Genomic DNA, 26254 nt, shown 5'->3' on the forward strand with positions numbered 1-26254 from the left:
AGTTTGGGTTTAAATAGACCAAAAAAATGAATTCAGATCCTGGGCAGATGAGGGAAAAGCACTGGCTGGTTATAGTCTGCTTGGAGAAGGGGAAGGATGGTTGGTAAAGAGCTTTTTAAAAATCCAAGAAGTCTGAGCTGACTGTAGTGCTCTTGACAGCCCCCAAAGACAACCGTCCAGGCCAACAGCCAACCCCTATCTTCGAGAAAGGTAGGACCATGGTCGCTGCCCCACGGGACCCAGAAAGGCTGTCAGGCTTCTCACGGCCAGGCTGGGTTTCAGGAGCTCCCAACACCTGGATGTGAGGTGGACAGCAAATAAACAAAGCATGCGACTACTTCTCCATGACAGCAGTTTTATTTTTTATCCTTTGGAGTTTCCAATATTCAGTGCCTTCCAGCAGAATTCCCATCTTCTAAATTTTAGCCTTAGAATTCAAAGGACAATGGATTGAAGAAGAATGGCCTCTTTTGTACACCCTTCAAGAATCATCTCATTCCAGAAGTGCTGCCCTTGTCTAAAAGCTAGTGGCACTGGCATCATGCCATGCAGCAGAGACAGAGGACCGACGGGCACCTTGGAAGGGGTATGCAGCACTTGGGCCATGGGAGCTCTGCTAATGTGAACAGGAGGGATGGAGTGGCCCAGACTCCACAGGGGTCTTTGACATCTCTCCCAATGCACCACTTATGAGCACTCTGAGTTGTGTTTGTAAGAACCACGGACTAGATTTTTTTTTTTTAATTTTTTCAGAGTCAGGCTCTCCTTCAGCTCAAATCAAAGCTGGAACTGAATTCAGCAAAGGTTGTCAAGAGGAACAAAAAGTGTATTTCTAATCTAGTAGAAAACAGTTGTGCCTGCACACATTGGCAACCCCCAGCCCAGCACCACCATCGCTACCACTGCAGCCTCCACTGTGGGGCCAGTGATGAGAGGGGAAGGCAGGGCGAATATCCAGGCATCAAGCGTGGGGGACTTCTGGACCACTGAGCATTTCTCTGGGCTGAGCCCAGCCCCCTTGCTCTCTGGCTTTCCCCTGGTTTTCTAAGAGTGCAGCTCTTGAAGGAGCTGGCTCTCAGCTGAGCAGAGACCATGATAACATACGTGCATGGTGGATGGGAAAAGGGTAGGCAGTGTGAAATTTCCCCATCACGCTCTACTCCAGATGGGCAGGAAGAAAATTCTCTCCCCAGTTCCCAAGCCATCTCGTTCTTGCTGGACTATGGACACAGGCTGAGCCACATGAAAGAACAGATTTCTTCACTCATGAGTTGATTCCAAAAATATAACTTCTATGTACCAGGCACAACACTAGCCAACTGGAGATACGAAAACGAAGACGACACAGGTCTGGCCTCAGAGAGCATGTACTCTAGTAGGGAAGACTAAAAAATAATTAAAGTTCAGTGGCAGAGACAAGGGCAGAACACTATGGCCAAGAGTGTTGAGGGAAGGCGTGTCTAATCCAGGCTGAGCAGCCAAGCAAGGATTTGGGGGAGAGGAGACCTGAGGGCAAAACTTTGAAAGATGAGTTGGAGCTGGGTGGATTGCAGAAAGAAAGGTTCTACACAGATGGACAGCACCTATGAAGGCAAAATAATAACAACAGGGTAACATGCCAGTGAAGAGCAAGACATTCCAAGCAGATGGATGGGAAGTCATGGCTTATAGGAGATAGGAGGTTGCAGGGTGGCCTGAAGTGATACTGAAGAGGACATCGGGGGCTGAGACAGGAAGAACACAGGCAGTAAGAACCCAGAAGGCAAGTTTAAAATTTTGAACTTCATCCCAAAGCCCATGGGGAACCACTGAAGGAGTTTAAATATGTGGAAGAGAGGATTACATTCACTGATACGCATTTCAGCAGGACAGAGCAAAATAGGGATGATGGATGAAAAAAAAAAAAAAGAGCTGACAGATAGAAGGAAGTCAGGACTCCAAACAAGAGACCATGCAGGCCTGGGTCAGGGAATGAGGGAACAAGGGCACACAAGGGCAGCAACAGAGGCAGAATCAGCAGAACTCACTAAACACTAGTTGTCAAAGAGAAAAGGCAATCCTGAATTTCTGATTTAGGTGACTGGGGTGACAGTCACTCAGTGACACTAAAAACACAAGAGGAGGAAATATGTACAAGTTGGACCAAGATGTCCCTCATAGCAGAGCCACAGGGAAACCACTGCTACAAAAAACGAGTCTCCTACTGTCCCGCTGGGAGGTGACAACCCAGTGCAAACCTTGACCAGGTGATCTCACTGAAAGGCAGCAGATGGTCCTGTTCCACACGAAGAATAAGGCAGCTAATGTGTCCCCCTCCTCCATGAAAGCCGTTCCCAGATACTGCTCTGCCCACAGCAGAGCTGCCCCAGACAGACTTCTCCATCACCCGTTATCTTTATTTACTTGTCTGCATGGCTGCCCATTCCCAGGCAGCCTCTAATGGGCAGGGCTCCCTCTCAGCATTTCCCTAGGACCACTGCCTAGCATAAGGCCAGACACCCAGAAGATACTCAAAAGCATGTATTAAATAAATGTAGAACAGTATTTCCCCCCTCATTGCCCTGGTTTTGTGTGGGCCTCCAAAACATATAAATCCAGAGGACAGGCAGCCCATGTCACACTATGAAGTGGGGGGGGGGGGGGTATCAGGGATCAAACTCAGGGCCTTGCGCTTTCGAGGCAGGCGGCAGCACCACGGAGCTAAATCCCCAGCCCAAACTCTATTAAGTTTTAAGAGGTATTCCTGTGCCTCCCTTTTTTCTAGGCATTGCTGAGCCCGCTCCTCCAATTATATCCCATCTGTAAATGCGACACTGAACTGAGCTCAGGCAAAGAAAGTCCTGGCCCAGGGCTCTTCCAGGCACCAAGTGTTACCCAGCAAGTTGTTCACAGGGAAGACTGTGGGTGTCACGGGGAGACGGAAAGCATCACACAACTGGGAAAATGAGAGGGTGAGCAGGGATGGACAGGAAGAGTTAAAGGAAAAGAAGACAGAAGGAGCAGAGTGCAACCGGGCGACCAGCTGGAGTCCTCTCTCCCGTCCTCAGGAGGCACACTGCTCCCCTTTACTGCCACTCCTCAGCGGCTGCTGGGTTTCAACCTAGATGAGCAGACCCACTAGGCCTCTTTTCCCACAAGCCCTGTATCCTCTCTGGGACAGAAGAGATTCTCCTGGGATGAGAAAGAATTCCAGCTCCTCTGAGGATACCAGGAAAGACGAAGGCCAGACTGGTCCTCAGACACTACGTAGACTACACACTGTGGAACTGACGTCCTAACCAACATCCAGCAAAGAGCAGTGGATATACGGGAGCAGAGGGCCCTCCACCACCTCGGCCCTACCAACTTGCAGAAACAGGATGATTTTTTCCAAGAAGCAGAGACTAACTCACTGCCTTTCCATCACCCTAAAGGAGAGAGATAAAATGTTAGCACTGGAGGGGAGAGGCAGCAACTTGTGTCTATTGTTCTGTGTCTTTCCCAAGACTGCCTCATAGATACACCACAGCGAGACACGGAGAAGGGCTGGTAACCACAAATGCTTCCCGGGGCCCTCATCACAAAAACAAAAAAACTCAAAACAAAATCTCCTGTGGAGTTCTTCTCCATGTCTTTTGTTATCTTCATTTCGCTCAAGTTCAAGTTCCAAATGTAGAAGTAAACACACGGATCTTTGAAAATGAATTTGTTCCTTTAATATGAGCTTATTTAGTGATGTGAGAGAGACAAGAGGGGCGACTTGCCCTTTGGTGAGCAGTGCAGAGGGAAACCTCAGAGCCTCCCACTCCAATTCTCCTCTACCCAACTGCCCAAGCCTCTCAGCTCAGAAGAGAATGGAAGAGAAAACTTCCCTGCAGCCACTCCCAGGAATCCATACTGGAAAAGCAGCAGGACATGAACAATGAATGAAACTCCCAGAGCACGACGATCTCATTTCAGCCATGAAGTCCCGCCCATTACCACGCAGCCAGCCTAGCTTGACTTCCGCGTTCCATGCCATCTGTTACACCGCGCGAGTAAGGGAAGGAGTCTACACACGTTATATTAGGGAAAAGCAGCAAAGTGAAGACGAGGGAGTCGGCCTGAGGAGCTCTCGGAAGACTGAACTGACAGACCCTGGATGGGCGGGGGCTCCAGGCACATTCCCAGCCCCGAGGCCCTGTGTGCAAGGGTCTGACTTCCTGTCCATGCGAATAGTCTACTCTCCACTGTCCCAGAAGATTACCCCTTCATGGGTGATTTGGGGGAAATGTTTGTCTCAAACTGGCATCTTACGTAAGTATCAAGATGCACCCACCCCGCCAACTGAGGTACTAGGAGATGACAGAAAGCAAAGTAATTGTAAAGTACAACTGACTTAAAAGACTAATCTCATGGTGGAAAAGTATCTTGTGACTATGCCAAAAAGCAATTATTTGGGAATTTTCTGGGGTTTTTAGATTACCTTCCCTTCCACTACATGTCAAAAGTAAATCCTGGGGCTGGGGATTTAGTGCAGTGGCGCCACATCTGCCTCACAAGTGCAAGGTCATGAGTTTGATGAGAGAGAGAGGGAGGGAGGGAGGGAGGGAGGGAATCCTAAATAAGCCTGGGCCAGCAAGACTCAACTCTTGACACTGCCTGAGGCACTGTGCTGAAAACCCTGCCAGATCCTAAACATGAACCACTAAGAGCACTGCAAGGGGATGGCGAGCCAGAACAATCCAGCCACATGGCATATATTTTCCATCTAGATTTGACACTTGAAGCCAGACTGAAGTTTATAGACTCAGAGCTAACAAGGCCTGATGAATTATCATGCTGTTCCATCACAAACAGACTAAGATAAAATCTGACTTTGTCCTAAGCAGATCACCAACCCAAAGAGGGCCAGGGGCATGGTGACATGACAAGCAGAGGTCTGCACACAGCTAAGATAAGTGTGATCCACCGGGAGGGCTCCCATGTGGAGGGCCGGGGCGGGGAAACGGAGGGGGGGCTTTCTAAATGTTTTACAAATGAAGTCACATGTTACTCATGTTTTTTTGTTTCTTTCCTTTCTTCTTTCTTTTTAGTCTGAGACAAGGTCTTCCCATGCAGTCCCCCTGGTCTCGAACTCACTGTGTAGCCCAGGCTGGCCTTGAACTTGAGGCAATCCTCTCAGGCTCAGAGCCCCGGGATTACAGGTGTGAGCCACCACGCCTGGCTTCATGTTGCTTCACTGACAAAAAGAAGAGCTGACAAAAGAATGCTGTGGCTAACAGGGAGTACTGTGGGTGGGTGGTGTGTGTGTGTGTGCATGAATCGGTACCAAAATTATCAGCAACAAAATGCGTGACTAGGGTAGGTTAAAGGGAATGGAGTATATTATTTCTGGAAAATAAACTTAGGTGAGTTCTACAGTATCACTCTGATTTATCTCTTCTCAGGTTCCATGAGAATCAAACACACACACTTAGGTGGCAGTGAAGAGCATTCTCTGTAAGACTTTCCTACAAACACATTAGTTAAAAATGCTTCAGCAGTAATGAAAAGAAAACCTTTTGAATGGATCACCTATTTGAAATTTTTAAGATAAAATTTGCAAAATTAGGTGTCAAAATATCTTCAAAATATTATTTATGAATTAGTTAACAGCACAACAGCCTTTCTACACAGTACGTGGTGACAGTAAGTCTGCGCCACATAATACCTGCTCCACTGAGGACTCTTCAGGTCAGGAACTAGAAACTGCAGTCACAGATGTACAAGGAAAGGCAGAGTTCAGGAGACTGAGATGGGTTGAGAGACTCTGCATCTCCTATGGTCCTGACACCAAAAAGTAGGCTGAAACTCACCCGAGTTATTGGACAGTTTGTTTGCAGTGGTCCACTGGTATACAAAGTACCCTGCTCTGAATTTCACAATGTGCATCTGTGTCAGGGTTTTACACACTCTCAGAGGACACAGACCCTGAGAGGGCATCCACGTAAAGATTTTTATTTTCTGTAATGCACATTTAGCAATAAAACTTTTGTCACATGCAGAAAAATATGGACTCTCCCCTGGATTCCATGCTCATCTCTCCACTGCATCTCAGGAAACCACAGGAACAGATTTCTTGGGTAGAGCTGGGAAATCAACCTCAGAGCAGGGAGACCTGCGGCATGACACAGCTCCGGCCTGGCAGTGGCCCTGAGGGCAAGCAGTGGAAAGCGCACAGCAGAGGAGCTGGGACCCTGATGGCAAACTCACTCGGGGACAGCACACTAGCTTTAGTGCAGGCCCTGCACTGCACCCCTTCAGGGGTAAAGCTGTTTCGGGGATCCTGCACCCTCCATTCCAAGGTCTCCAGTTAACATTACTCACACAATACATGTGAGTAACATGACTAAAATCTGGGGTCTCAGCGCCGATTAAAGGACTTACGGAGATGTTACTCAGGGGCCTCACTGAAGCCATGTTCCAAGATGAATTAACTAGCCACAAAATTAATTCAATAAACCACAGAGGTAAAGATGCACTAACGTCTGCTCTGACAATCCTGAAATGCTGGAGCTCAGTCAAATCGAAGGAAGTTTGTACAGAAACCAGGCGAACATGGCCATGTACTGTCCCACTTGGGTGGATCACATCTGGCATGTGAACATCTGAAAAGACTGAGAGATATCAGATTTGTCCAGCTGCTTCCCTCTAACCATAATTAGAAAAGGTGAATTTAAAAATGTATGACTAAATGTTTTGCAAAACCAAGTTTTTCCTCTCTCTTCCCCCAATACCTTCCAGAATGCCGCAGCACTACGCACCCCAAATTAAAATTTAAATCTTGATCTCCGTGCAAAGATTGCCTTGGCAACCTCAGTATCTCTGTAGCAAAGCGACACTCAAAAAAAAGTGGAAACGCATTATACAAATCAGAATTACAAACCTTTACATGAATCATCCTCAATTGGCTGTTTAAAAGCGGTTATGTCACTGAAAGTGCAGAGAAATAAAACCACTTTATCCTGTTCATTTCGAATTGGAGCAATTTTCACAAAGAACCACACAGGTGTCCCTGAAAAGAATATTAAAAGGTTGGTTATTTCGTTCTCATTTGAGGGTCTACGGAAGCAAAAGCTTGGACATGAATAGGTAAAAATATTAATTCATTTTTAAATGGTCTCATTCTTTGAGGTGCCCATATATTACACCATTAATTTTGTTTTCGCTGGAATAAAAACTGTTACAGTACATACTCAGTGAGGATTTTCTTCTACTGAAGCAATCTTGTAAATGCATATCTCCTAACCCTTGTAAAACAGGAAATAGGTTGAAAATCCTACTTGATCTTATAAAAGAAATTCAACTAGCAAGACCAAAGACTTACCTTAGATCACATGGTAGACAGTAAAGAATACGGGCCAACAGTCATTACTATTCAGGGTTTTTATTTGTAAACAATGCCTTGATTAAAATTTGAAACAGGGAGCTCTATTTTATCAATTAGAACATGGAGGAAATCTTGATAAGATCTCCTGCAAAGGTGCACAATTTTGTAGAGAAAGTAAATAGATGACAATTTTTAGATGATAATAAAAATGATATTTTGGAGGTGGAAAAAAACATGAGCCAAAATCCTCACTGCCAGCTGTGGCCAAGAGGCCACACGAACTCAAATTTCCAGTGCTGTCTATGCCACAGGCCCCCATGTCAAAGTACGCTTGGTGGATCCATCCACTTGTTCACATGCTCAACCAAGCATGAGCCAGAAACTATATTTCCAAGTCCCTCTCCCCCCGCCAAAAAAATGCAAAATGTCCAGTACGATGGCAGATGGCAAGGCACCGAAGTAAAGGATTGCTACCGTGGTTTCCCCAGCAGAGGTCCCCCAGAAAGGGAGGACCCTGGGTTGGGCTGGGTCACTGTAGTGTCTTAGGAAGCTCAGTGAACATTTCAACTTCAACCCTTGTTCCTGAGCTAAAACGGGGATGCACAAGCTCTTCCTGAGCACTGTCCTCAGCCGCAGAAGGGAGCGGGCAGAGCTCATCTGAGTTCTTACAAAGGAGGCCCACTCGGGTACCTGTGGTCAAATAGCTGCAGTTATTCTCTGTCCCCCAACACGTTTTTCTATACACAGATGACACCACAGTAAGAAGTACCGATCTATTCTGTGACACAAATCAAATGAAACACAAAACCACGATGCATTCTTCCCTACCTAGTTCTTGTATTTCAGTTCCTAAAATAGCACCTGGCATATAAGAAGACCTCAGTAACTAATTTTGCATACTTAATATACTACAATTTCATAACCACTTTCATATTAAAATCAGTAACTATTTCCCCATGTTGTTGAAGTGTTGGAGCGCTTCCTGGGTGCAAAGGACTATGCCCAGCATTTCACACATGGATCATTTTGTGTTATGAGACACAGAGTGGACAAGCCACTGAGTCTCAGTGATGAAAACACAGGAGTCCCCTGGGTCTCTGCCTGTAGTCACATCAGATTATGTATTACACATGGACAGACACACAACTTAAAATCAAATTCGAATGAGCCAGTTTGCCTTGCCAATAACTCATTTACAGATCTGGATTTACTACCTATCCATATTCAAGTATGAATAGCCCTGAAGTGTACAAACAGGCAGCAAATAGATCAAAAGTTTCAGTTTCAATTATCTGTGTATTCATCCATAGATAATTTTAATCTTCTTTCCATTTCTCTTTGCATAATTTTCAGCTGCCCTGCTATGGATGCTCTGAGAAAACCAATATATTGTAACGTCTCCCTAAGAAAACCATGTAAGAAAAATCCACCACAAAAAAATCATATACAGCGTTTCAAAATCAAGAAAAATATGACCTTTGAAATATCCACTGTCTTTGGAAAGCCTGTGTTACTCTTTCTCCCAGTTCCCTCCTCAGAATCTGTGGGATTTCAAAGCATTTTCAATTAAGCATCAGAAAACTCGAAAGCATTACAGCATATCCTAGCTGGCAAGACAAAAAGCAAGCAAATCAGAAAAAGCATTTTCATTTTGCTCCAAAAAAATGTTTAAGCAGTTCTTTTTCAGAGGGAAGCCAGAAAACGCTCCTAATTTATCAAATGAGCAGTCAACGGGAGGAGAGGGGACTCACTCGTGTGCCTCGTGTGACACTGGGAACTGTTTCGCGCTGGAGCCCCACACCACCACAGTGCACCATCCTGGCGGGCCAAGCCTGGGAGCTTGTTCAGCTGGGCCTGCAGCATCGAATCCACACATTCCAGCTCTTGGGTTGGTGATGCCAACCCACACTCCTGAGATCTTCAAAGCAACCGTATGAGTCATACTGGAGGCCTTTCTCAGTTTTCCCCAGTCAGGCTCACTGTGGAGTCCTCCATGTCAACAGGCAATCTATTGAAACTGTGGGCTCATCTCTACCAAGCTATGCCCAGGCTAATGTTCCCTGACTAAATATACAGCAGCCTGATCATCTCTTTTCTGTATCTAAATATATCTATCTATCTATCTATCTATCTATATATATATATCTTGTACCCAAAAGTCATTGAAATGGTATGTACAGCCTTAGGGTTCATCTTGAGCTGGATTACTGGGACTTGTTGAGAACAGGAACCCCTTTTCCCTAACCTAGTGTTTCCCTGTGGAGAGACGCCTTTTCACGTAACACGCATGACTTTTCCTTGGGTTGGTAATTTAGGACACAATAGCTGGACAGGGGTAACTCAGTCTCTTCTCGGCTCTGCTCCCCCATTCTACAGTGGCAGGAAGGAAAGCAAAGGGCAGGGGTGGGAGGAGAGGCCTGCAGTTCTCCAGTGCTACCTGTGACAGGTGTGAGTCTGTCTGACTGCGTGGTTCACTGTTAGAAACTCACCCACAGATATAAACTACAGGGTCAGGTCAGCTTCATTAGTCACATCAGGTTGCTATTCGAACCATTTTGGCCCAATTCCCGTATCTCCATTTGTTCCGATCACAGACAAGGAAGGAAAGTGGCACATACCGCCCCCCACCCCCAACACCTGCCGAGTGTGTCCTTGAACAGATCATAATCCATGCCCAGGACAGGGCTGCTGGCTCTGCCTTGCACCCATGCACCCCACCCCTCCTGCTCTCCAATTAGCGTCGTGCACAGGCTCCCGTGAGGCCACTGCATTGCTGCACCAAGCGCCATCACGGGGTTCTGCATAGCCCTGGCAAGGTGGGTGCTCCAGAAATACCTGCTGAGTGTCATGGGCATAAATCCTACTCTCAATGTCTGCACTGTCTCTCAGACCTGCCTCTATGCCAAATTATCACCACCCAAACTATCTAGGAAAGCAAGTAGAATGGCATAAATTTCCATTCCTAGAATTCTTCCAGAAGAGGATAGAAGTCCTTCCTCAGTGGCACACACCTGTCATTTCAACTCTTTCCTCTTGACAGAAAAGCATTGTAATCTAACAAAACATTACTCCAGGTCTCACTATACAAAAGTGAACACCTTCCTTACCAGCAGAGGCCATGGCAGGTGACCTCCAGGGTCCCTCTCCAAGTGCAGATTCTGGAGAAGGACCCACTTCATTGGGATACCAGAGCGACAAGGAATGTACAAACTTCACATACACGCAAGAAAAGTCAGGAAGAGAAGATTAAAACTCTGTCTTGTCACCTACTATTACTACTGTGGAAAAAACAAGAAAAACAAGCATCTGGTGCCCTGTTTCTGCAAAAAAAAAAAAAAAAAAAAAAAAAAAGACAAAAGGTCAATGATAAATCCTTTATTAAGGAAAGAGGAACGTCCAAGCCCATGAGCCACAAAGCACCTGACGACCCTCCAGATGGCCAAAGCAGCCAGCTGATGGGATGGAGGTCCCTCTGGAGGGAAGGTGCTCAGTTCGAGGCAAGTTCCAAGGCGAGCACCTCTTCCTGGTCGCTCCCTCACAGCACTCAGTAAAGAACCCAACAAACTCATCAGGCCTTGGGGCTTCTCAACCCTGGCAGCCAGATAATGAAACAGCAGGGCTCAGATGAAGGGCAGGATTTCGGTCTCCATCAACCTTCCTCTGCCCGGGCTTCCCCCCAGGTACTCTGCCTGTAACCAGACCTCTGCGCGTCCAGACTGTTAGACAGCACGAGAACAGACTAGGCCACCTTGACTAGCACTGGAGAAAGGCCGCTCAGCATGGTCCACTCTGGTAGGTCCAGAAACTACACTGAGGAATGGCAACCTGCCCTAGGAAACAGACCGGCCGGTGTGGGGACAACTTTACCACAACAAATGAGAAGTGCAGAGTAATGGCCTCTGGCCATCGGCACGTCTCAACTGGAGTCCCAGACTCTGAGCTTGACCCCTACCCTGTTTGTTGTGTATTTAATGTCTCTCAACATCAGTCCCTCATTCATAAAGCGGGGATAATAGCCCTATACCTAAGATTACACGAAAATATACACAACACAGAGGTGTTTAAAGCTATGCTTGTCTTCCTTCCTTTTGAATTTCCCATTTACAAGACTGAAATCATGTTACAGGATACACGTGGGCGACCATGATCTCAGGTCCCTGTTCCGGCACCAACGTGGCCAACCCATCTGGGACCTGGACCCGCTGCTTGGCTCTCCCTGACCCAGGGGCGAATGAGGATGAGTGACAGAGACTCAGAGGCAGCTAAACATGGGGAGAGTCATCTCTTAGGAGGCAGAGGAGCGCCCACGCCTGGCTCATCTCACCTGTATTCACCCGAACACAGGCACAACCAATCAAAGCAACACAAGATTCATCTGCTTTCCAATAGCATTAGTACACGCTCAGGTAAACAACAGCCTCAGCGGCCTTAAGTTTTCTCTAGAACATGCAACGTGCAGTGACCCCGGAGAGCAGCCTTTCTCCTTTGTACTCACAGAGGAGGCCAATTCTCCTCTGGTCTCCAACATATACACATGTTTATAGCAGCATAAATTATAACAGCTAGATCTTGAAACAGTATGTATATCCATCAACAGATGAATGGATAAAGAAAATGTGGTATTTTTACATGATGGAGTACTACACTGCCATAAAGAAAGAAACCTGAGGGATTCTTAGCTAAATGTATGCAACTTGAGAACAATGTTAAGTCAGACACACCAGCTTAAATACTGCATGGTTTTTCTTATGTGGAAAACTATAGATATATACACACATATATATGAGCAAAGAAGTAGGAAGGCAAATACTTCCCCAAATTACATATTTCACTGTTTCAAAAATATTTTACTATATATGCTAATTTGTTTCATTTATAAAGATAAACTACTTAGTTGCGGGGGGGGGGGGGGTTCCATTAAGCTTATTGTTCCATTTTAGGTATAAAATACACTCACATTCATCATTGGGATCTTGTACCATTACATGAGTATCTTGGTTCTTATTTTTTCCCCTTCCCCTGCCCTCCCTTCACCCCCTCCACCTTTCCCTATTTGCAAAGACTTTGTTTCCATTTTTTTCTTTTCCCTTTTCTTTCCTTCTCCCACTTTCCCTGCTCCTTTAGACCTTTTCTTCCTATTACACAATATCAATTATACAATTTTTAAATTACAATATCAAAATTGAGGACATTACCACAGATTTTACAGAATTTAAAAGGATATAGAAAGCATATTACAAAAATCTGTTTTGAAATAAATATGACAACTTCTAAGAAGTACCTTGGAAGACAAATTAATGAAACTAACTCTGGAGGAAATATAAAATTTAAATAGCACCTATTAAAGAAAGTATATTCCTAGCTTGAAAACCTTCCTATATGACAACAGCAGGCTCATATACATTTTAAATGATAAATTATATCAGACATTTTAAGCATAAGAAGGAACACTTCTCCCCTCATTTTAGGAAATCAACATTGTGCTAATCCTAAAACTGGATAAAGATAATAGAAGAAAAAACTATGAACATAGATAGAAATTTGTTTAACAAAACAAACTATTGGAAGTCAGATCTGGCAGTATGTAGAAAGTGGTCTTATTATAGGGATGGCAGTGTTGGTTCAGCATTGGAAGATCCACCCCCAAAAGTCATCATTTTAACAGAGGCAAGGATAAAGCCATATGATCCTGTCACTAGTTGGAGAAAAAGTATCAGACTAAAATTCCACAGCTGTTCATGGTAAAAACTATCAGGAGAATAGAAGTAGTACAGAACCTTCTCAACAGATAAACCATGTACTCCATACTTCCAGCAAAAATGTCTTATATGAATGGAGAAGATACAATGCTTTCTCCCTAAGGTGGGGAACAAGGGCAGATATGCCTGCTCTTCATCTCTCCATTAAACTTTGAAACATAGGCCCAAAGCAAAATAGTCTGGCATCAAAAAGATACAATTAGGATAGGATTGGCAAGGTAGAAGTAAACTCTTTATATGTAGATGAAATGATCAGCTACAGAGAAAATACTAAGAAATCTCTAGGAGCCCCTAGAACTTCTATTTGAATTTAGCAGAATTAGAAAACACAAGGTATATACAAAAATTCAGGTCTATATATACTTGCTATAAATGAAGAATTGGATATTGAAATTTAAGTTATGTAGGACCACAAAGGACCTAGAAAAGTAAAAGGAAAAAAAAAAAAACAGTGTTGGAAGACATTAGTACCTAATTTTAAGACTTCCTCTAATGCTACAGTAATCAAGGCAGTGTTGGTGTAAGGAAAGACATACAGATCATTGGAATAAAACAGAGAATCTAGAAAGAGAACCACACATATATGGTCCACTGAGTTTTGAAAGATTACTTAGAGATAGTGTTTTCAGCAAATGGTACTAGAACACCTGGTATCTGTATGTATAAAGTTAACCTCAACCCTTTATTTCCATATATAAAAATAACTTGAAAGATCTATGAACCTAAATATGAAAGACTAAAACTATAAAACTTTAAGAAGAAATTATAAGGGAAAATGTTCATGAATTTAGGGTAGGCAAGAATTCCGTCGGATACAAAAAACATGATGTATAAAAGAAAAACATTGATAAATGAGATTCCATCAAAATTCAGAACTTTAAATGACATCGTTAAGAAAATGAAAAGTAGTCCTTAAACAGACCATATTCATAATACATATAACCTATGACTAGAATACATAAAGAACTCTTATAGTTCATTGACAACCCAATTAAAAAGTAGACACAAGATGATGATAAATAGCCAGTACAGCACAAGGAAAGGTGTGCAACACTAGAATCAGAAAAATACTAATCAGTACAATAATAATATTGAATTATACATTCATTAGGGAGATTAAAAGTTTTACAAGAACAAATGTCAGCTAAGGTGTCCACCAGTTAGAACTGTTTGTGAATGTAAAATGACAAAACCATTTTGGAAAACAATATAGAAATTTCTTGTATTACTGTTAAGAACCAAGAGTCCTGTTTTTACTTAAGAGGAATGAAAACACATGTTCACAACAGATTTGTACATACAACTTGACTATCCCTTATCTAAAATTCTTGGGACCAGAGTGTTTCTGATTTTCATTTGGAATTCACTTGATCTGCAAAGAGGATAGCTACTCCTGCTTTTGGGGGGGGGGGGGAGAGGTTCCTGTCACATGGAGTATTGTTTCCCACCCTTTAACTTTCAGACTATGAGTTTTTTGAATTAAAGGTGTTTCTTGTATGCAGCATATTATTGGACCTTGCTTCTTGACCCATTCTGCCAGTCTATTTCTTCTGATTGGTTGAGTTGAGACCACTAATATTGATGGTTATAACTGGTACATATTGACTTATCATTGTCATGATTTTTTCTTTTAGTTGGATTCTCCCCCTTTGCATTTAATTTCTTGTGCCCAACAGATTCATTCTGCTGTGCTTCCTGGGGTTGTGATCCTCATTGTCTTTTCCTAGGGTATTGTCTAAATTTTTTTTGAAGTGCTGGTTTGATATTCATGAAGTTCCTGAGGTGCTCTTTATCATGAAATTATCTTATTTCTCCATCAATTTTGAAAGATAGTTTTGCAGGGTACATCAATCTTGGTTGGAGGCTGTTTTCCTTTAGGGCTTGAAATACATCACTCCAAGCTCTTCTTGCCTTGAGGGTTTGCATTGAGAAGTCTGCTGTGATTCTGATGGGCTTTCCTTTGTATGTGATTTGTTTTTTTTCTCTCACTGCTTGTAGAATTTTGTTCTTCTGTTGGATTTCTGGAATCCTAACTATTATATGCCCATGTGTAGATTTTTTTTGATCAAGGCTATTTGGAGTCCTATATGCCTCCCTTATCTGTATGTCAAGTTCTTTTCCCCTGCTTGGGAAGTTTTCGGCCATCACTTCTGTGAACAGTATTTTTATGTCATCTAGCAGCTGCTGGATTGATTTCTCATGGTCCCTTACAATTTTGAAGCACTTTTTCTTTTCCTGGTCACTAATTGCAATCTTATCTTCTATATCTGAAATTCTGTCCTCACATTGGCTCATTCTGCTGCATAAACTTTCAATGGAGTTTTTAATCTCCTGGAAATCTGTTTGCATCTGTTTTATGGATTCCATTTGTTTCCTATGTTGGGATTCCATCATGTTCCTCAGCTCCTCTATTTTTTTATCTGTGTCCTCTCTAAATTAATCATGTCTTGCACTATGGGCACAATCTCTGCTGTTATGTGAGAAATTATTTCACATTTCATTTTTTCCAGATCCCCTTTTGTTGCCAGTTCAGGGAGTCTAGGTGGTTGAGTATCAGTGTTCCATCTCATTTCCCTTTGAGGTTGATGTAGTAGGTGATCTGGAAGTCCGGTTTTGAGACTTGTTTACGTGTCTTCTCATTTCGATGGGGGGCGGGGGGGGGGATGTTTGCTGTTGGCACCCACGCAGCTCACCTCCTCTGTGCTGGGGGGGGGGGTATGGTGGCCCAGAAGCCTCCTCCTGGGCATTGGGAGTGGTTCACCTCCTCTGTGTCTAAGTTACTTAGTTTATTGAAAAGAAAGTTCTGTGTTATTATCTGTTTCTTTACGGTGAGAATCTTTTCAGTTTATGTCGTACACACTAACTAGCTGCTTTGAAGGTAATATACACAGCACATTAACTGTTATTCTCTTATTTTGTTATTTTTTTAATAAAAAAATTGAAATTCTCAATCTCATCTCACAGGGATGTTTGAATAACTTTTAAAAAGAATACATTTCAAACTGTGTAATGAAACTGTGACGCTACCTCTACCTGTTCTAAAGAAAGACAGCCATAGCTGGGGAAAGCCAGAAAAATCAGTGCTTCTGCTTCAATGTAATTAAAGAGCATAAAACACAACCAAAATAAAAGGAGAGGGCTATGTTGTTTGTAGATGAGGAGATGCAATTTCATAAGATGTCAAACTTCCCTACTTAATATATAAATCTAGTGCAGTTTCAATCAAATGCTTCATTGTGTTTTTCTCAGCTTGGTGAATTGAAATCCAATTCAAACAGAAAAAAATAAAGGTATAAGCATGGCCAAGAAATGTCTGAAGTTTTTGAAAGAAGGCGATAATGATGAGTCTACCAACCATAGTAATGAAGAGTCACTAGACTGTCCCAAAACAGTGAAAATAATGCCATTTATTGAGCAATTACAATAGGACCAGTCCCTGGGGCCATTATCCCCATTATAAACATGGGGAACCCAAATGGGCAAGTATCTTTATCAAATTCACACAGCTAATAAACTTCAAAGGGCTCCTGGAAAATGATAAGATAGAAGCAAACCGTGGGTGTGTGAGAATTTAGCACACAGAGAAAAGGGCATTTCAAATCAGAAAGCAAGAGCAAGATTATATGATAAACAGTGTGGGGACAACTGACTAAGCATTGTGGAAAATAAGTCAGAATCCCAACTTCACAGAGCATATAAAAATAAATTCCAAATGGTTTCATGTTCTAAATATTTTAACACAAATTTTAGGGTACCAAAAAGAACAAAACCGAAAGAGTAAGTAAGAAGAGCTTGCCAACAGACAGAATTTTTCATTCTGTGTGATTTTAAAGCCTCTAATCAAAAAGAAGTTAAAAGAAAAAAAAGCAGAGAAAATATATTTCAATATGAATGTGATTCAGGATCCACATCCATTACACATAGGTAGCTCCTACCACAAAATAACTAAAAGATAAGCCATTAGGAAAATAGGCAAAATACGACTGCTGCCCATCAGATTTGTCTCCACAACAAGACTGCAAGCTGCTCAAAGGGAGAAGTGGTTTCCCACGCCGGTGGCCCAGCACTGAGTCCATAGTGGGTGATCTCTAAGTACTTAGCCCGCAATTCTCCCACGAGCACGGGCTCAACAGAACCACTCTCAAGACCCCCAGGCTCTTCTTCCTGGTAGCCCACCCAGAGCTCCCCAGGCTAGGTTACCAGCCACTCCACAAATTGTGTCCTCACACACTGGGGCGGGCCATTCAAAAGATGTACTGCTTTACTCAGGACAGAGACTTCTCAGTTTTCTTGTTTGAAAAATGGAAAACTAATTGACTAGCACAAAAGTGCTTGTGTAAACATGCACTGAATCAGTTCATTAATGACGACTGTCATTGATGTAAGAAAATCACATAAGATGAGTAATATTACAAGATATGTAGCACCATAAAACACTAGGTTTTCAGACTGGCCAACATTTAGAAACCTTCCAAATCATCCATCCTTCAAGATATGTAATAACATTCCATATACCACACCATGAAGCCTTTTGCTGATTGCTCCCAGCTCCTCAAATAGTAGAGCAAACACTGATACTTATCAATAGAAGAGCTTTGCAAATACCAAAGAATGTTCTTACAAATATTAAAGCATTCTTGTGAATACTACAGAAGGCAAATGGAAGAAAAAAACATCAAATCAATCCATTAAGGGCTTATAAAAACTGGTAAGAAACTCACTAGAATTAAGTAGAACATGGGGAAAATCTGAACATTTTAAAGGGTAATTTTATGTGGACAGAAAAAATATTTGTCTCGTTAACATTAAAAAACTTGTTAAAACTAAATGTGGGCAGCATTTGAAAAAGGTGAACTATTCGATGCTATGAGGTACAATGAGTCAGACATGCATTTCTGCTTGTGAACTTGGAAGGTTTTTTTGGCAAAATGTCTCAAGAGACACAGAAATTCTCAATTTCTAGGAAATGTTTCATAATGTCAACAAAAACCTTTGACATTCACCTCAGCATTTTTTTATAACAAAAACTTAGAGCCTCATAAATACCCAGCCATAGAGGAAGCTTTAAGAAAATTCTTTCTGAATCATATTTATGAGAAATTTAATGAGGATGTCTTGTGACAAAGGATTAAATGTGTGATTTTCAAGAGTGTACACATTTCAAAATTTCAGACAAAAACTCAAAGGAAACATATCAAAAAAGTTAGTATTTCTGAGTCTTCAGGGTGATTTTTTTTCTTTTTGTGTACTTTCCATAATAAAAGTGCACTAATTTTAAAATTAAGGAACAAAGTTAAAACATCCTTTTAGATAGTGACATTTTTACCTTCTAAAGTTTCAGCGGGGTAGACTCTTCCCCCATGGACCACAGTTTCCAGTCTGAGTAGAAGCAGCCTCAGTTTCTAGATCCTCACCTGATTTGTGTAATTTCCTTTCATTCATCTGTTTCTTGTTAACTATCAAGTTCTTTTCAAAGCCACTCAACAAACACTCAGGGGCAGCTCCCCTACATCTGGCTCCCAACCAAACACTGAGCTATTCCACCTCACGTGGGAGAAGTGTTCCCAACAGGAAGTGCTGGGTCTCTACTTCCTGGGGCCTGGGGTTGGACGAACTGAGGCAAAAGCCAGTCTCTGGAAAGTCCCTCTGGCCCCCTCCTCCCACTGCCTTTTGGACATCCACATCAAAAGGCCTCTCTTGCTGACCAAGCCACAATCACCTGTTACCAGAGTGACTCCAACTCTATCTCCGGTCCAGCTAAGCTCCAGCCTATCCCCGTCCTCCAGCTGAGCCATCTGAGAGGAAATCTGATGCTTACACCACTGAAAAGCCCCTCAGCGTCCCTAAATGGATGCACCTTGAGACCATACACTTGAGATAAATCGGGCACATGTGTTTAAACACTGCATTGTTTCTCTGGTGTGAAAAACTGAAAGGGTAAGGACCAAAATGTGTAATAAGACATTGTGAAATAGGAAGAAAATGTCCAAATGGGAAGGGGAGCTAGGGAGGGGGGAGGGGAAAGGAAGGAAGGGACAAGAAAACAAGTATAGAAGGAAAAAATGGAAACAAAGCTTTTGTGGATACAGAGGGGTTGAAGAAGGGAAGGGGAATGGGAAAAAAGAACTGAGATGCATCACGTACAGGTACAAATTCCCTATGATGAAAGCTACTATGCAATCTAAAATGAACCAACAAAATTAATTTTTAAAAAAGAAAACGGGGCCCCAGTTCTATCTAGAGAAAAGATGTGCCCTTTGCTTTCCAGAGCAAATCACCACTCAGACCCAAATGCCACCAATAAACACTGCTTCCCTCTGTGCCTCCCAGGCCACCCTGGAAAAGTTCTACAGCCTCCCCTCAGTCATCCACATAAAGAGCAGGATTCTTTATGAACACAATAGTGTTTTTTTAAAACCAAAACAAAGCACTGTTCAACACCTCTGCGGTGCTGCTATAGCTAGAGCTCCTTACTGGGATGTCTGATCTATATCTGGCAGTGAACCTCCTAAAAGAAAAGCTGGTTCTACACTGATGTCCAGCAATTGACCTAAAAACATCATTAGCACACTTTGTGGAAGTGTAACCAAAAAATCCAAATTGATGTTGCACTGCTGTTAACACTATCTCCTGGGCTGTCAGACTATTCAGAAACTCTTACATGGGCACCTACTGGAGTTACTGTACAGGTGCTGTGGAAGAGAAATACAAAGAGGAATTGCACGGCATTTCTGCCCTCCCCCCTTTAAGACACAAGATTCACCCTAAGTAAACCAATAGAAAAAACCCTAACTCTAGGCAGTAAAACAGATGAAGTCTTAGTCGGTAACAAGCACCTGATCAAGTGTTCCTGTGAGGAAGAATGTAACTGGTCAATCACATATTCATCCCAATGGACACAGTGGCTTCAAGTAACTATACCTAGATTATGGGCGAGAATAAAAACCTAGACAGCAACGGAGGTGGAGAGAGATGCTATTCCAAACTCGTAAAGGTATGGTTCAGAATGGACTAAATACTCACTGTTCTTCTTGTACATCAGAATTTCAAAGGAATTCATCTCATAGTTCTCAAAAGTTTGCCGCACCTTTTCAACTGTGTCTTTATCAGTCAGCTCCCCATACATAAAACTGCAAATCAACCAAAGAGCTCAGGTGAGATTAGCCAGCATTCATTATTCTATAAACACATGTTATCAAATATCTGTTCTATACACAGCAGTGTGGCACACACACACATACTCACAAAATGCAAATACTTATTGGATTCTAGAAGATGGGCTAATGTAACTGTAAATAAGACACCAACATCACCCCCACCTAACAGTCCGAGAGATGCGCACTAGAAAGCAGTCAGTCCAGTGCAGCATGAGCAGAACCACGGTGGGGTCAGACAGAGCAGACACACAGCCTCTGGTTGGTCAGGGAAGGCTCCCCGGAAGGAAGGGCAAAGGAAGTCTAAACAGCGGGGAGAGGGAGAACGAACCCAGAGAAGGAGGAATGAGAACTTTCTAAACAAAAGGTGGACATGTGCAAAGGCACTAAGATAAGAGGTCAATTCCAGAACCTGAATGTAGCTCAGTGCAATGCCTGGGATTCAGACACCGGTGATACAGAGGCCAGATGATGGAGGGGCTCTAGCATTACAAGCCACACAACGTAATTTAAACTTTATTCTGAAAGTAGCTGGATGGCATGGGAGGGTTTTAAGCAAAGAAGAAACATAATCAGATTTTATTTTAGGGATACAACTCTGAGATTTCCAGTAAAAATGGCTGAGTCAATTTGGAACACAGATTTTTTTTTCCTAATTCCTAAAAAAATGAATGAGAGAAAGGAATTAAAAATTCACCAACCAAACAAGAAAAAGGTGCAATCTGAAGCTCTAAACATTAATAGATAGCTAAGGAAAGGAAAAGAAGGTTCAGCCACTGTCTGTGCAGCAATTTTTCCTATCTACCCTCTTCTCAAAAAGAGAGAAACAGAATTGAGTCTAAAAAGAAATTGAGAGCAGACGGGGGAAGGGATGAAAAAGCATGCAGATGCGTTATGTGCGTTCCAACTCTACACGAGGAGTATGAACATTATGCACCGCACACATGTGGTAATAAACTCAAATTTTTAAAAAGAAAAAACTTTTAGAGAATAAAATCCTATGTGTTCTTAATAATACATCTCTCTGCTGCTCAAGTTTGGGAAAAAAATAATCTAAGGGAGGAAATAAACAGTATGTTAAAAAGAGACAGACGGACAACTGCGGGATAGCTGGAGCTCTACCTGTCAAGGCCAGTTCTCAGCAGAGACAGGACAACTTCCAGGACTGATCCTCTTCCTGGGCCCACATTGAATACCATCTGAAGATCAAGGTGCATCCCGTTAGAAACAGCATACACCCTCAACTAGATGGAATGGCCATGGGTCGGGACGCTAACAAGGTACAAGATAAGAAAAGCCTTCTCTCCGTGGGGCTGGAAAGTCGGTTCCCTGAGGAGAGCTGTCTGTGGGTCCAGCAAGCTCCCTCCTGCCCGCCTCCCCCACCTTCAGGCACCAATACCAAGGAAACAGCAGGCCACTCCTCCAGTCCTAGGTCATGCAAAAGGAGCTGCAATGCTTCCAACACAGAAACTCTCCAGCTTCTAAAGCAGTGCATACTGAATATAATCTGACTTCTTCCTGATAACTCGAACAACAGAATCAGAATTTCGGAACTACAAAGAACCTCCGAGATTATCCAGTGCAATTCCAAATGTAAACCTGAACCACCAAGTTAAGCACTGTGCTTAGCTTCATTCTGGAACAGTCTTGGGCCGACTGTAGGCTTCCAAACTCCAACACTGCAGAAGAAAAGAACTCCAGCTGTTCATTTTATTACTTCTGTGTCACTTTTTAATTTTATGCCCCTTCCCAGCCCAGTGAGAGATATGATTGCCTATGGGTGGCCTTGTGCATATGTCATGTAGGACCTGCTGCTGGATCATACTCTTTACCTATATACCAGGAAAACAGAAAACTGAGCTTGTTGAAATATCTTTAAAAGGAAGAATAGATCAAGACAAAATTATTCCTGCCGAAGAACAAGAGGCGACCTCCTCTTTCTCCCATTTCCTAGATAAGCGACCTCTAGACATGTGAGGAGACAGTACATAGGCTAGCAGCTCCCTCACAAGGTCGCACTGATCCTTCCAAGCTGTCTCCACACCAGTAACTGCCACCGCCGCTCCCAGTGCCCACTGGGCTCAGGGGGTTCCAGGAGACCAGTCTACCAGGAGGTGCGAGCGTCCAAGCTGCAGGCCAAGTAAGAGGCTCCCAGGCAACCAAGAGCACAGTGAGCAGAGAGCTGTGCTTATTCCCACAGAGGAGGCGCACTCATGTAACTGAATAAGCTACTCAGCACTGTGTGTAAAAATTGGCTAAATCAGCAAGGGACCTGGTTTCCTGAAAGTGACTATAGCCAAGAAGAAAGAAAAGAAGAGAAAGAAAGAAAAGAAAAAGAAAAGAAAGAAGGGAAGCTGTTCAAGTCACACTAAGGAGGCAGTTCTCTTGCTTTGATTGTACACGTGCAGTATGGACAGAAACACAGAGATATAGATACACAGACTCTTAAGAGGAAAAGGGCACAAACAAAAATAAGAACTATATCGTGTTAAGAGCCACAATTTCTAAACTTTTTTTTTTGAAAAGCAAAGTATCCCTTTTATTATAATTTCTTTGTACATAACCTTTTCAACCTATATTCAGGTAATAACCCATCTCTCCCCTCAAAGGAGAAGGGTCCTGCACATTACAATAGGCAAAAAAGGCTTTTAGGAAATAAAATATTTTAAATTGATCCATTACATTTCTTTCAATTTTCTTGAGTATACTGGAAAATGGGGAAAAGACAGGAGGAAAAAATGGTACTTTAGACACCGAGACTGTAATAACCTTATTTAGGTTGGTAGTGTATTTTATATGGTTTTCCTCCAGGTAGATAGGTACTAAGGGTGCTCTATGCTCTATGTGGATGCTTCTATCTTTCTTTCCTCCCAGAACTCCCTGCCAGTGTCTAAACTTCCTGAAATATATTAAGGGGTCTAATTATGCAAAATAACCCTGGGCAACCACAAACAAGGGCCAAGTCCATGCAGGGCCTGCAGAGGGACATCTGGCAGGTTCCGGCTGCGTGCTCATCCGACTCCTCGAAGATGCTTTGAAAGAACTTCTCTAATGCCCAGGCTGAGGTACTGCTTGATTAGCAACCTTGTCAAGTCCACAGGCTGTGCTTGTGCTTGGCACAATTTGCTAAGAGCTCAGAGAGACAGAGACACTCAGGCACAGAAATAACAACCCAACTACATCCCTAGAAAATCCTGGTTCTCTTCCCTTTTCAGCTGAGGAAAAGCTCTAGCAAGGCCCTCGTCTCTAACATTATAGTACTCTTCTCTACAATGTTAATCAGTTTTAAATTAATCATCTAAATCTTTTCATTTTATTCTCTAACTTTCACATTTAATTCAATCTAAAACTTTATAAACTTTTGAGTTCACATGTAGGGATAGTTTTTCTGAGTTCTTCTGCATTCCCTCCCTGACCCTACTGACTGCAAATTTGACTAGGGACATGTGCAAACTCGAAAAGATACTGCGATAAAAGTTCCTGAAAACACCCTGAATGAGACAAAGGCAGCTCCCAAACAGAATAAGCCATTTTATCTTTCCAAAAGACACCAAGATAAATGGTCCACGGAAACAACTCCAAACGTAAATACCTGCAGGTACTGCTTTTTTGCATCACTTCTGCCCTGTGGTACCCAGACAGCTTGCAAAATCCATCATTGCTGTACACGATAGGCCAGTCCACTATCTGGGCATTCCCCAACACAAAATTAGTATCTGTTAAAAAAGAAAGAAAAAGGCACATCAGATTCAACAATGACATGAATAATGTCAACAAATGCAGGCATTTCTACCTCCCTTTAAAATAGTCTCTTGGACAGAAATACAGCCCTGTGAGGGATACAAAAGGTCAGTGCTTTAGAACGAAACATTTTGAATCTAAATACTAAGGTAGAATCCAAGCACAGGGTAGGAAAGGAGGCATGCTTAGCCAACCAACCAGCCAATGAATCCTGCAGAAATTCACCAGATTCCTATGAGACATAGTTAAGTCCTACTCAATTTTTTCGTCCGAGTGGAAGCACAGGAGAAAACCCAAGAGTAATTTCTTCTGGGCACTGTACAGTGTCTTAGCCTTGTAAGTCCTGTGGCCAAAAGATATGAATTGGCTTTCTTGATCTTGCCTAGCATTTGCCCCTTCTAGGAAAGGCCTTGGCGAGGTGAAGAAATGGCGACTGAGGGCAGCCTCATGGTACACACACTCCATCGAGAAACCTCCTGCTGTAGTGAGGGTTTGCAAGGGAACTGATTTAGCACAGATACAATTTATAGGATGATTTTACAATATTCACCCAAAAAGTCAAATGCAGAGGAGTGCAAGAGATCTGTCCACGCCCTAGAGACCCGACACGGACCCACGGCAATGTCCCGCACAAGTCCAGCTGAAGGCCTAGAGCCCAAGGCAGTGTCCTCCACGTGTCCAGCCAATGGCCTGGAGCCCACGGCAATGTCTCCTGCAAGCCCCTGTGGAGGACCTGCGCCAGGAAGGCCCAAAGGCCAGTGGCAGAAGCTAGAAAACCTGCCCCAGTGTGGTGCAGGCTCTGTCACCAGGCTGAGGGATTGAAGCCAGGAAGCGACGCTCAAGGCAAAGAGTAGAGCTCCGCGGAAGAGAACAGCAGCCATTCCCAGTCACAGTGAGGACCCGAGCTTCTCTTATGATGATAACAGCCGAGTTCACATCAGGAGAACCAGCGAGGAAAACTCCTCCAAGAAAATCAACAGCAAACGCTCATTCCCCCCTCCAGTTCTCCTTTTATGCCACTGGCAACAATCCTCAGGCAGGTCTTCCACGCCCAACCATGCTGACTCAGTTCAGCTGGGTGCTCCAGGCTGACCATCAGTTCATCCACCACACCTGCCCTCCGGCACGAAGAGCAAGCAGAACCCTCCTGCTGCTGTGTAGAGAGTAATCAAGGTGCCCACACCACAGGACTTTCTCCTGCAGGTGGAGAGACGAGAGTTCGTGCTCTTTCGCCAAGCACCAGCCAATCACCCACATAGGATGCAGTTAAGTGGACCAGGTGTGGCTGGCCGCCTTAGCGTATTCTCATGAATTCTGACATTATTGGAGCTCAAAAGTATTCAATACTTTTTGTGTTTCAGGAATCAACTGTCTCTGTTTTCAAGAATTTAAAATAAGCAATTAAGCAAATAACATTTGGAAGTTAAATGCAATCATTACTGAGAAAGAGAGAGAGAGAGAGAGAGAGATTACACTGTGTAGAATGAAATAAGGGTCCTTATCCATTGAGAAGCCAACTTTCTCCGGGGACAGCCTTTATAACTTATACACAATATGAGCAACCATCCCTTCATTTCTATGTGGGGAAGGGACTATGTCTGGGTCAGACAGGCTTCTCCCTCGATGAGTTTACTTCTTGATTTAGCAGGTTTGGGAAAATGATTACACTTCTCACAAAGACAGCAGACTTCTTCAGAACTTACAAAGGAGGGAGCAGCTGAAGGCCATGGTGCACCAAGAACTTCTAGAGAAAGGAAAAGCAGGAGTAACTAAATACAGTAATCTATTCTTGAGAATGGCCTCTTCTATTTAAAAGGAACATAAAATAAAAATTTCAAGAAGTGAATCTATAAGCCTATTTTCATAAATATGCTTTTAATGGAAATCTACAATCAGCCCTTCTGTTTACCTCCCCCATACCTGTTTAAATGCTTCTCGTGTGCCCAAGCACAGTACAAGACCCTGACGATATCCACAGTGATAAGACAGAACTTACCAGGACAAACACACACATACACAACTAACTGAAGAAACAGGTAAGAAAGTGATGAAGTCGGAGGGAGATGGAGACTGCGAGGCGGCGGGGGGTAACACCAGAGCTTGCTCTAGTCTACAAGGCTGACCAAGGGTCACTGAAACAGCACAGATAACACGAAATCAAGAAACAGAAGTGAAAACATGGTCTCTCCCTTGGCAAGGTCCAGAAGGTACGGAGGACAGAACTCCTCCCAGCAGAGGACCCAGCACAACCCAAGGCAGGCAGCACGGAA

General features: G+C 43.2%; 1 protein-coding gene across 6 annotated transcripts in view; it reads right to left on the reverse strand.

Moving 5' to 3' along the window:
• Window positions 1-26254, reverse strand: part of Kcnh1 (potassium voltage-gated channel subfamily H member 1) — a 334166-nt gene that overhangs the window by 290378 nt on the left and 17534 nt on the right. For 2 of the 6 annotated variants that reach the window (XM_004861998.4, XM_004861999.4), the window contains exons 2-4: window positions 23836-23959; window positions 20113-20219; window positions 6887-7015 (exon numbers count right to left, since the gene is read on the reverse strand). In XM_004861998.4, coding sequence (XP_004862055.1) covers window positions 6887-7015; window positions 20113-20219; window positions 23836-23959 — 360 coding nt within the window. The other 4 variants (XM_021242471.2, XM_021242472.2, XM_021242473.2 and 1 more) reach the window with 4 other exon arrangements.

The sequence above is a fragment of the Heterocephalus glaber genome, unplaced genomic scaffold, assembly GCF_053883595.1.
Source record: "Heterocephalus glaber isolate CG9 unplaced genomic scaffold, H.glaber_assembly_v1.0 deba00001600, whole genome shotgun sequence".
Lineage (NCBI taxonomy): Eukaryota > Metazoa > Chordata > Mammalia > Rodentia > Bathyergidae > Heterocephalus > Heterocephalus glaber.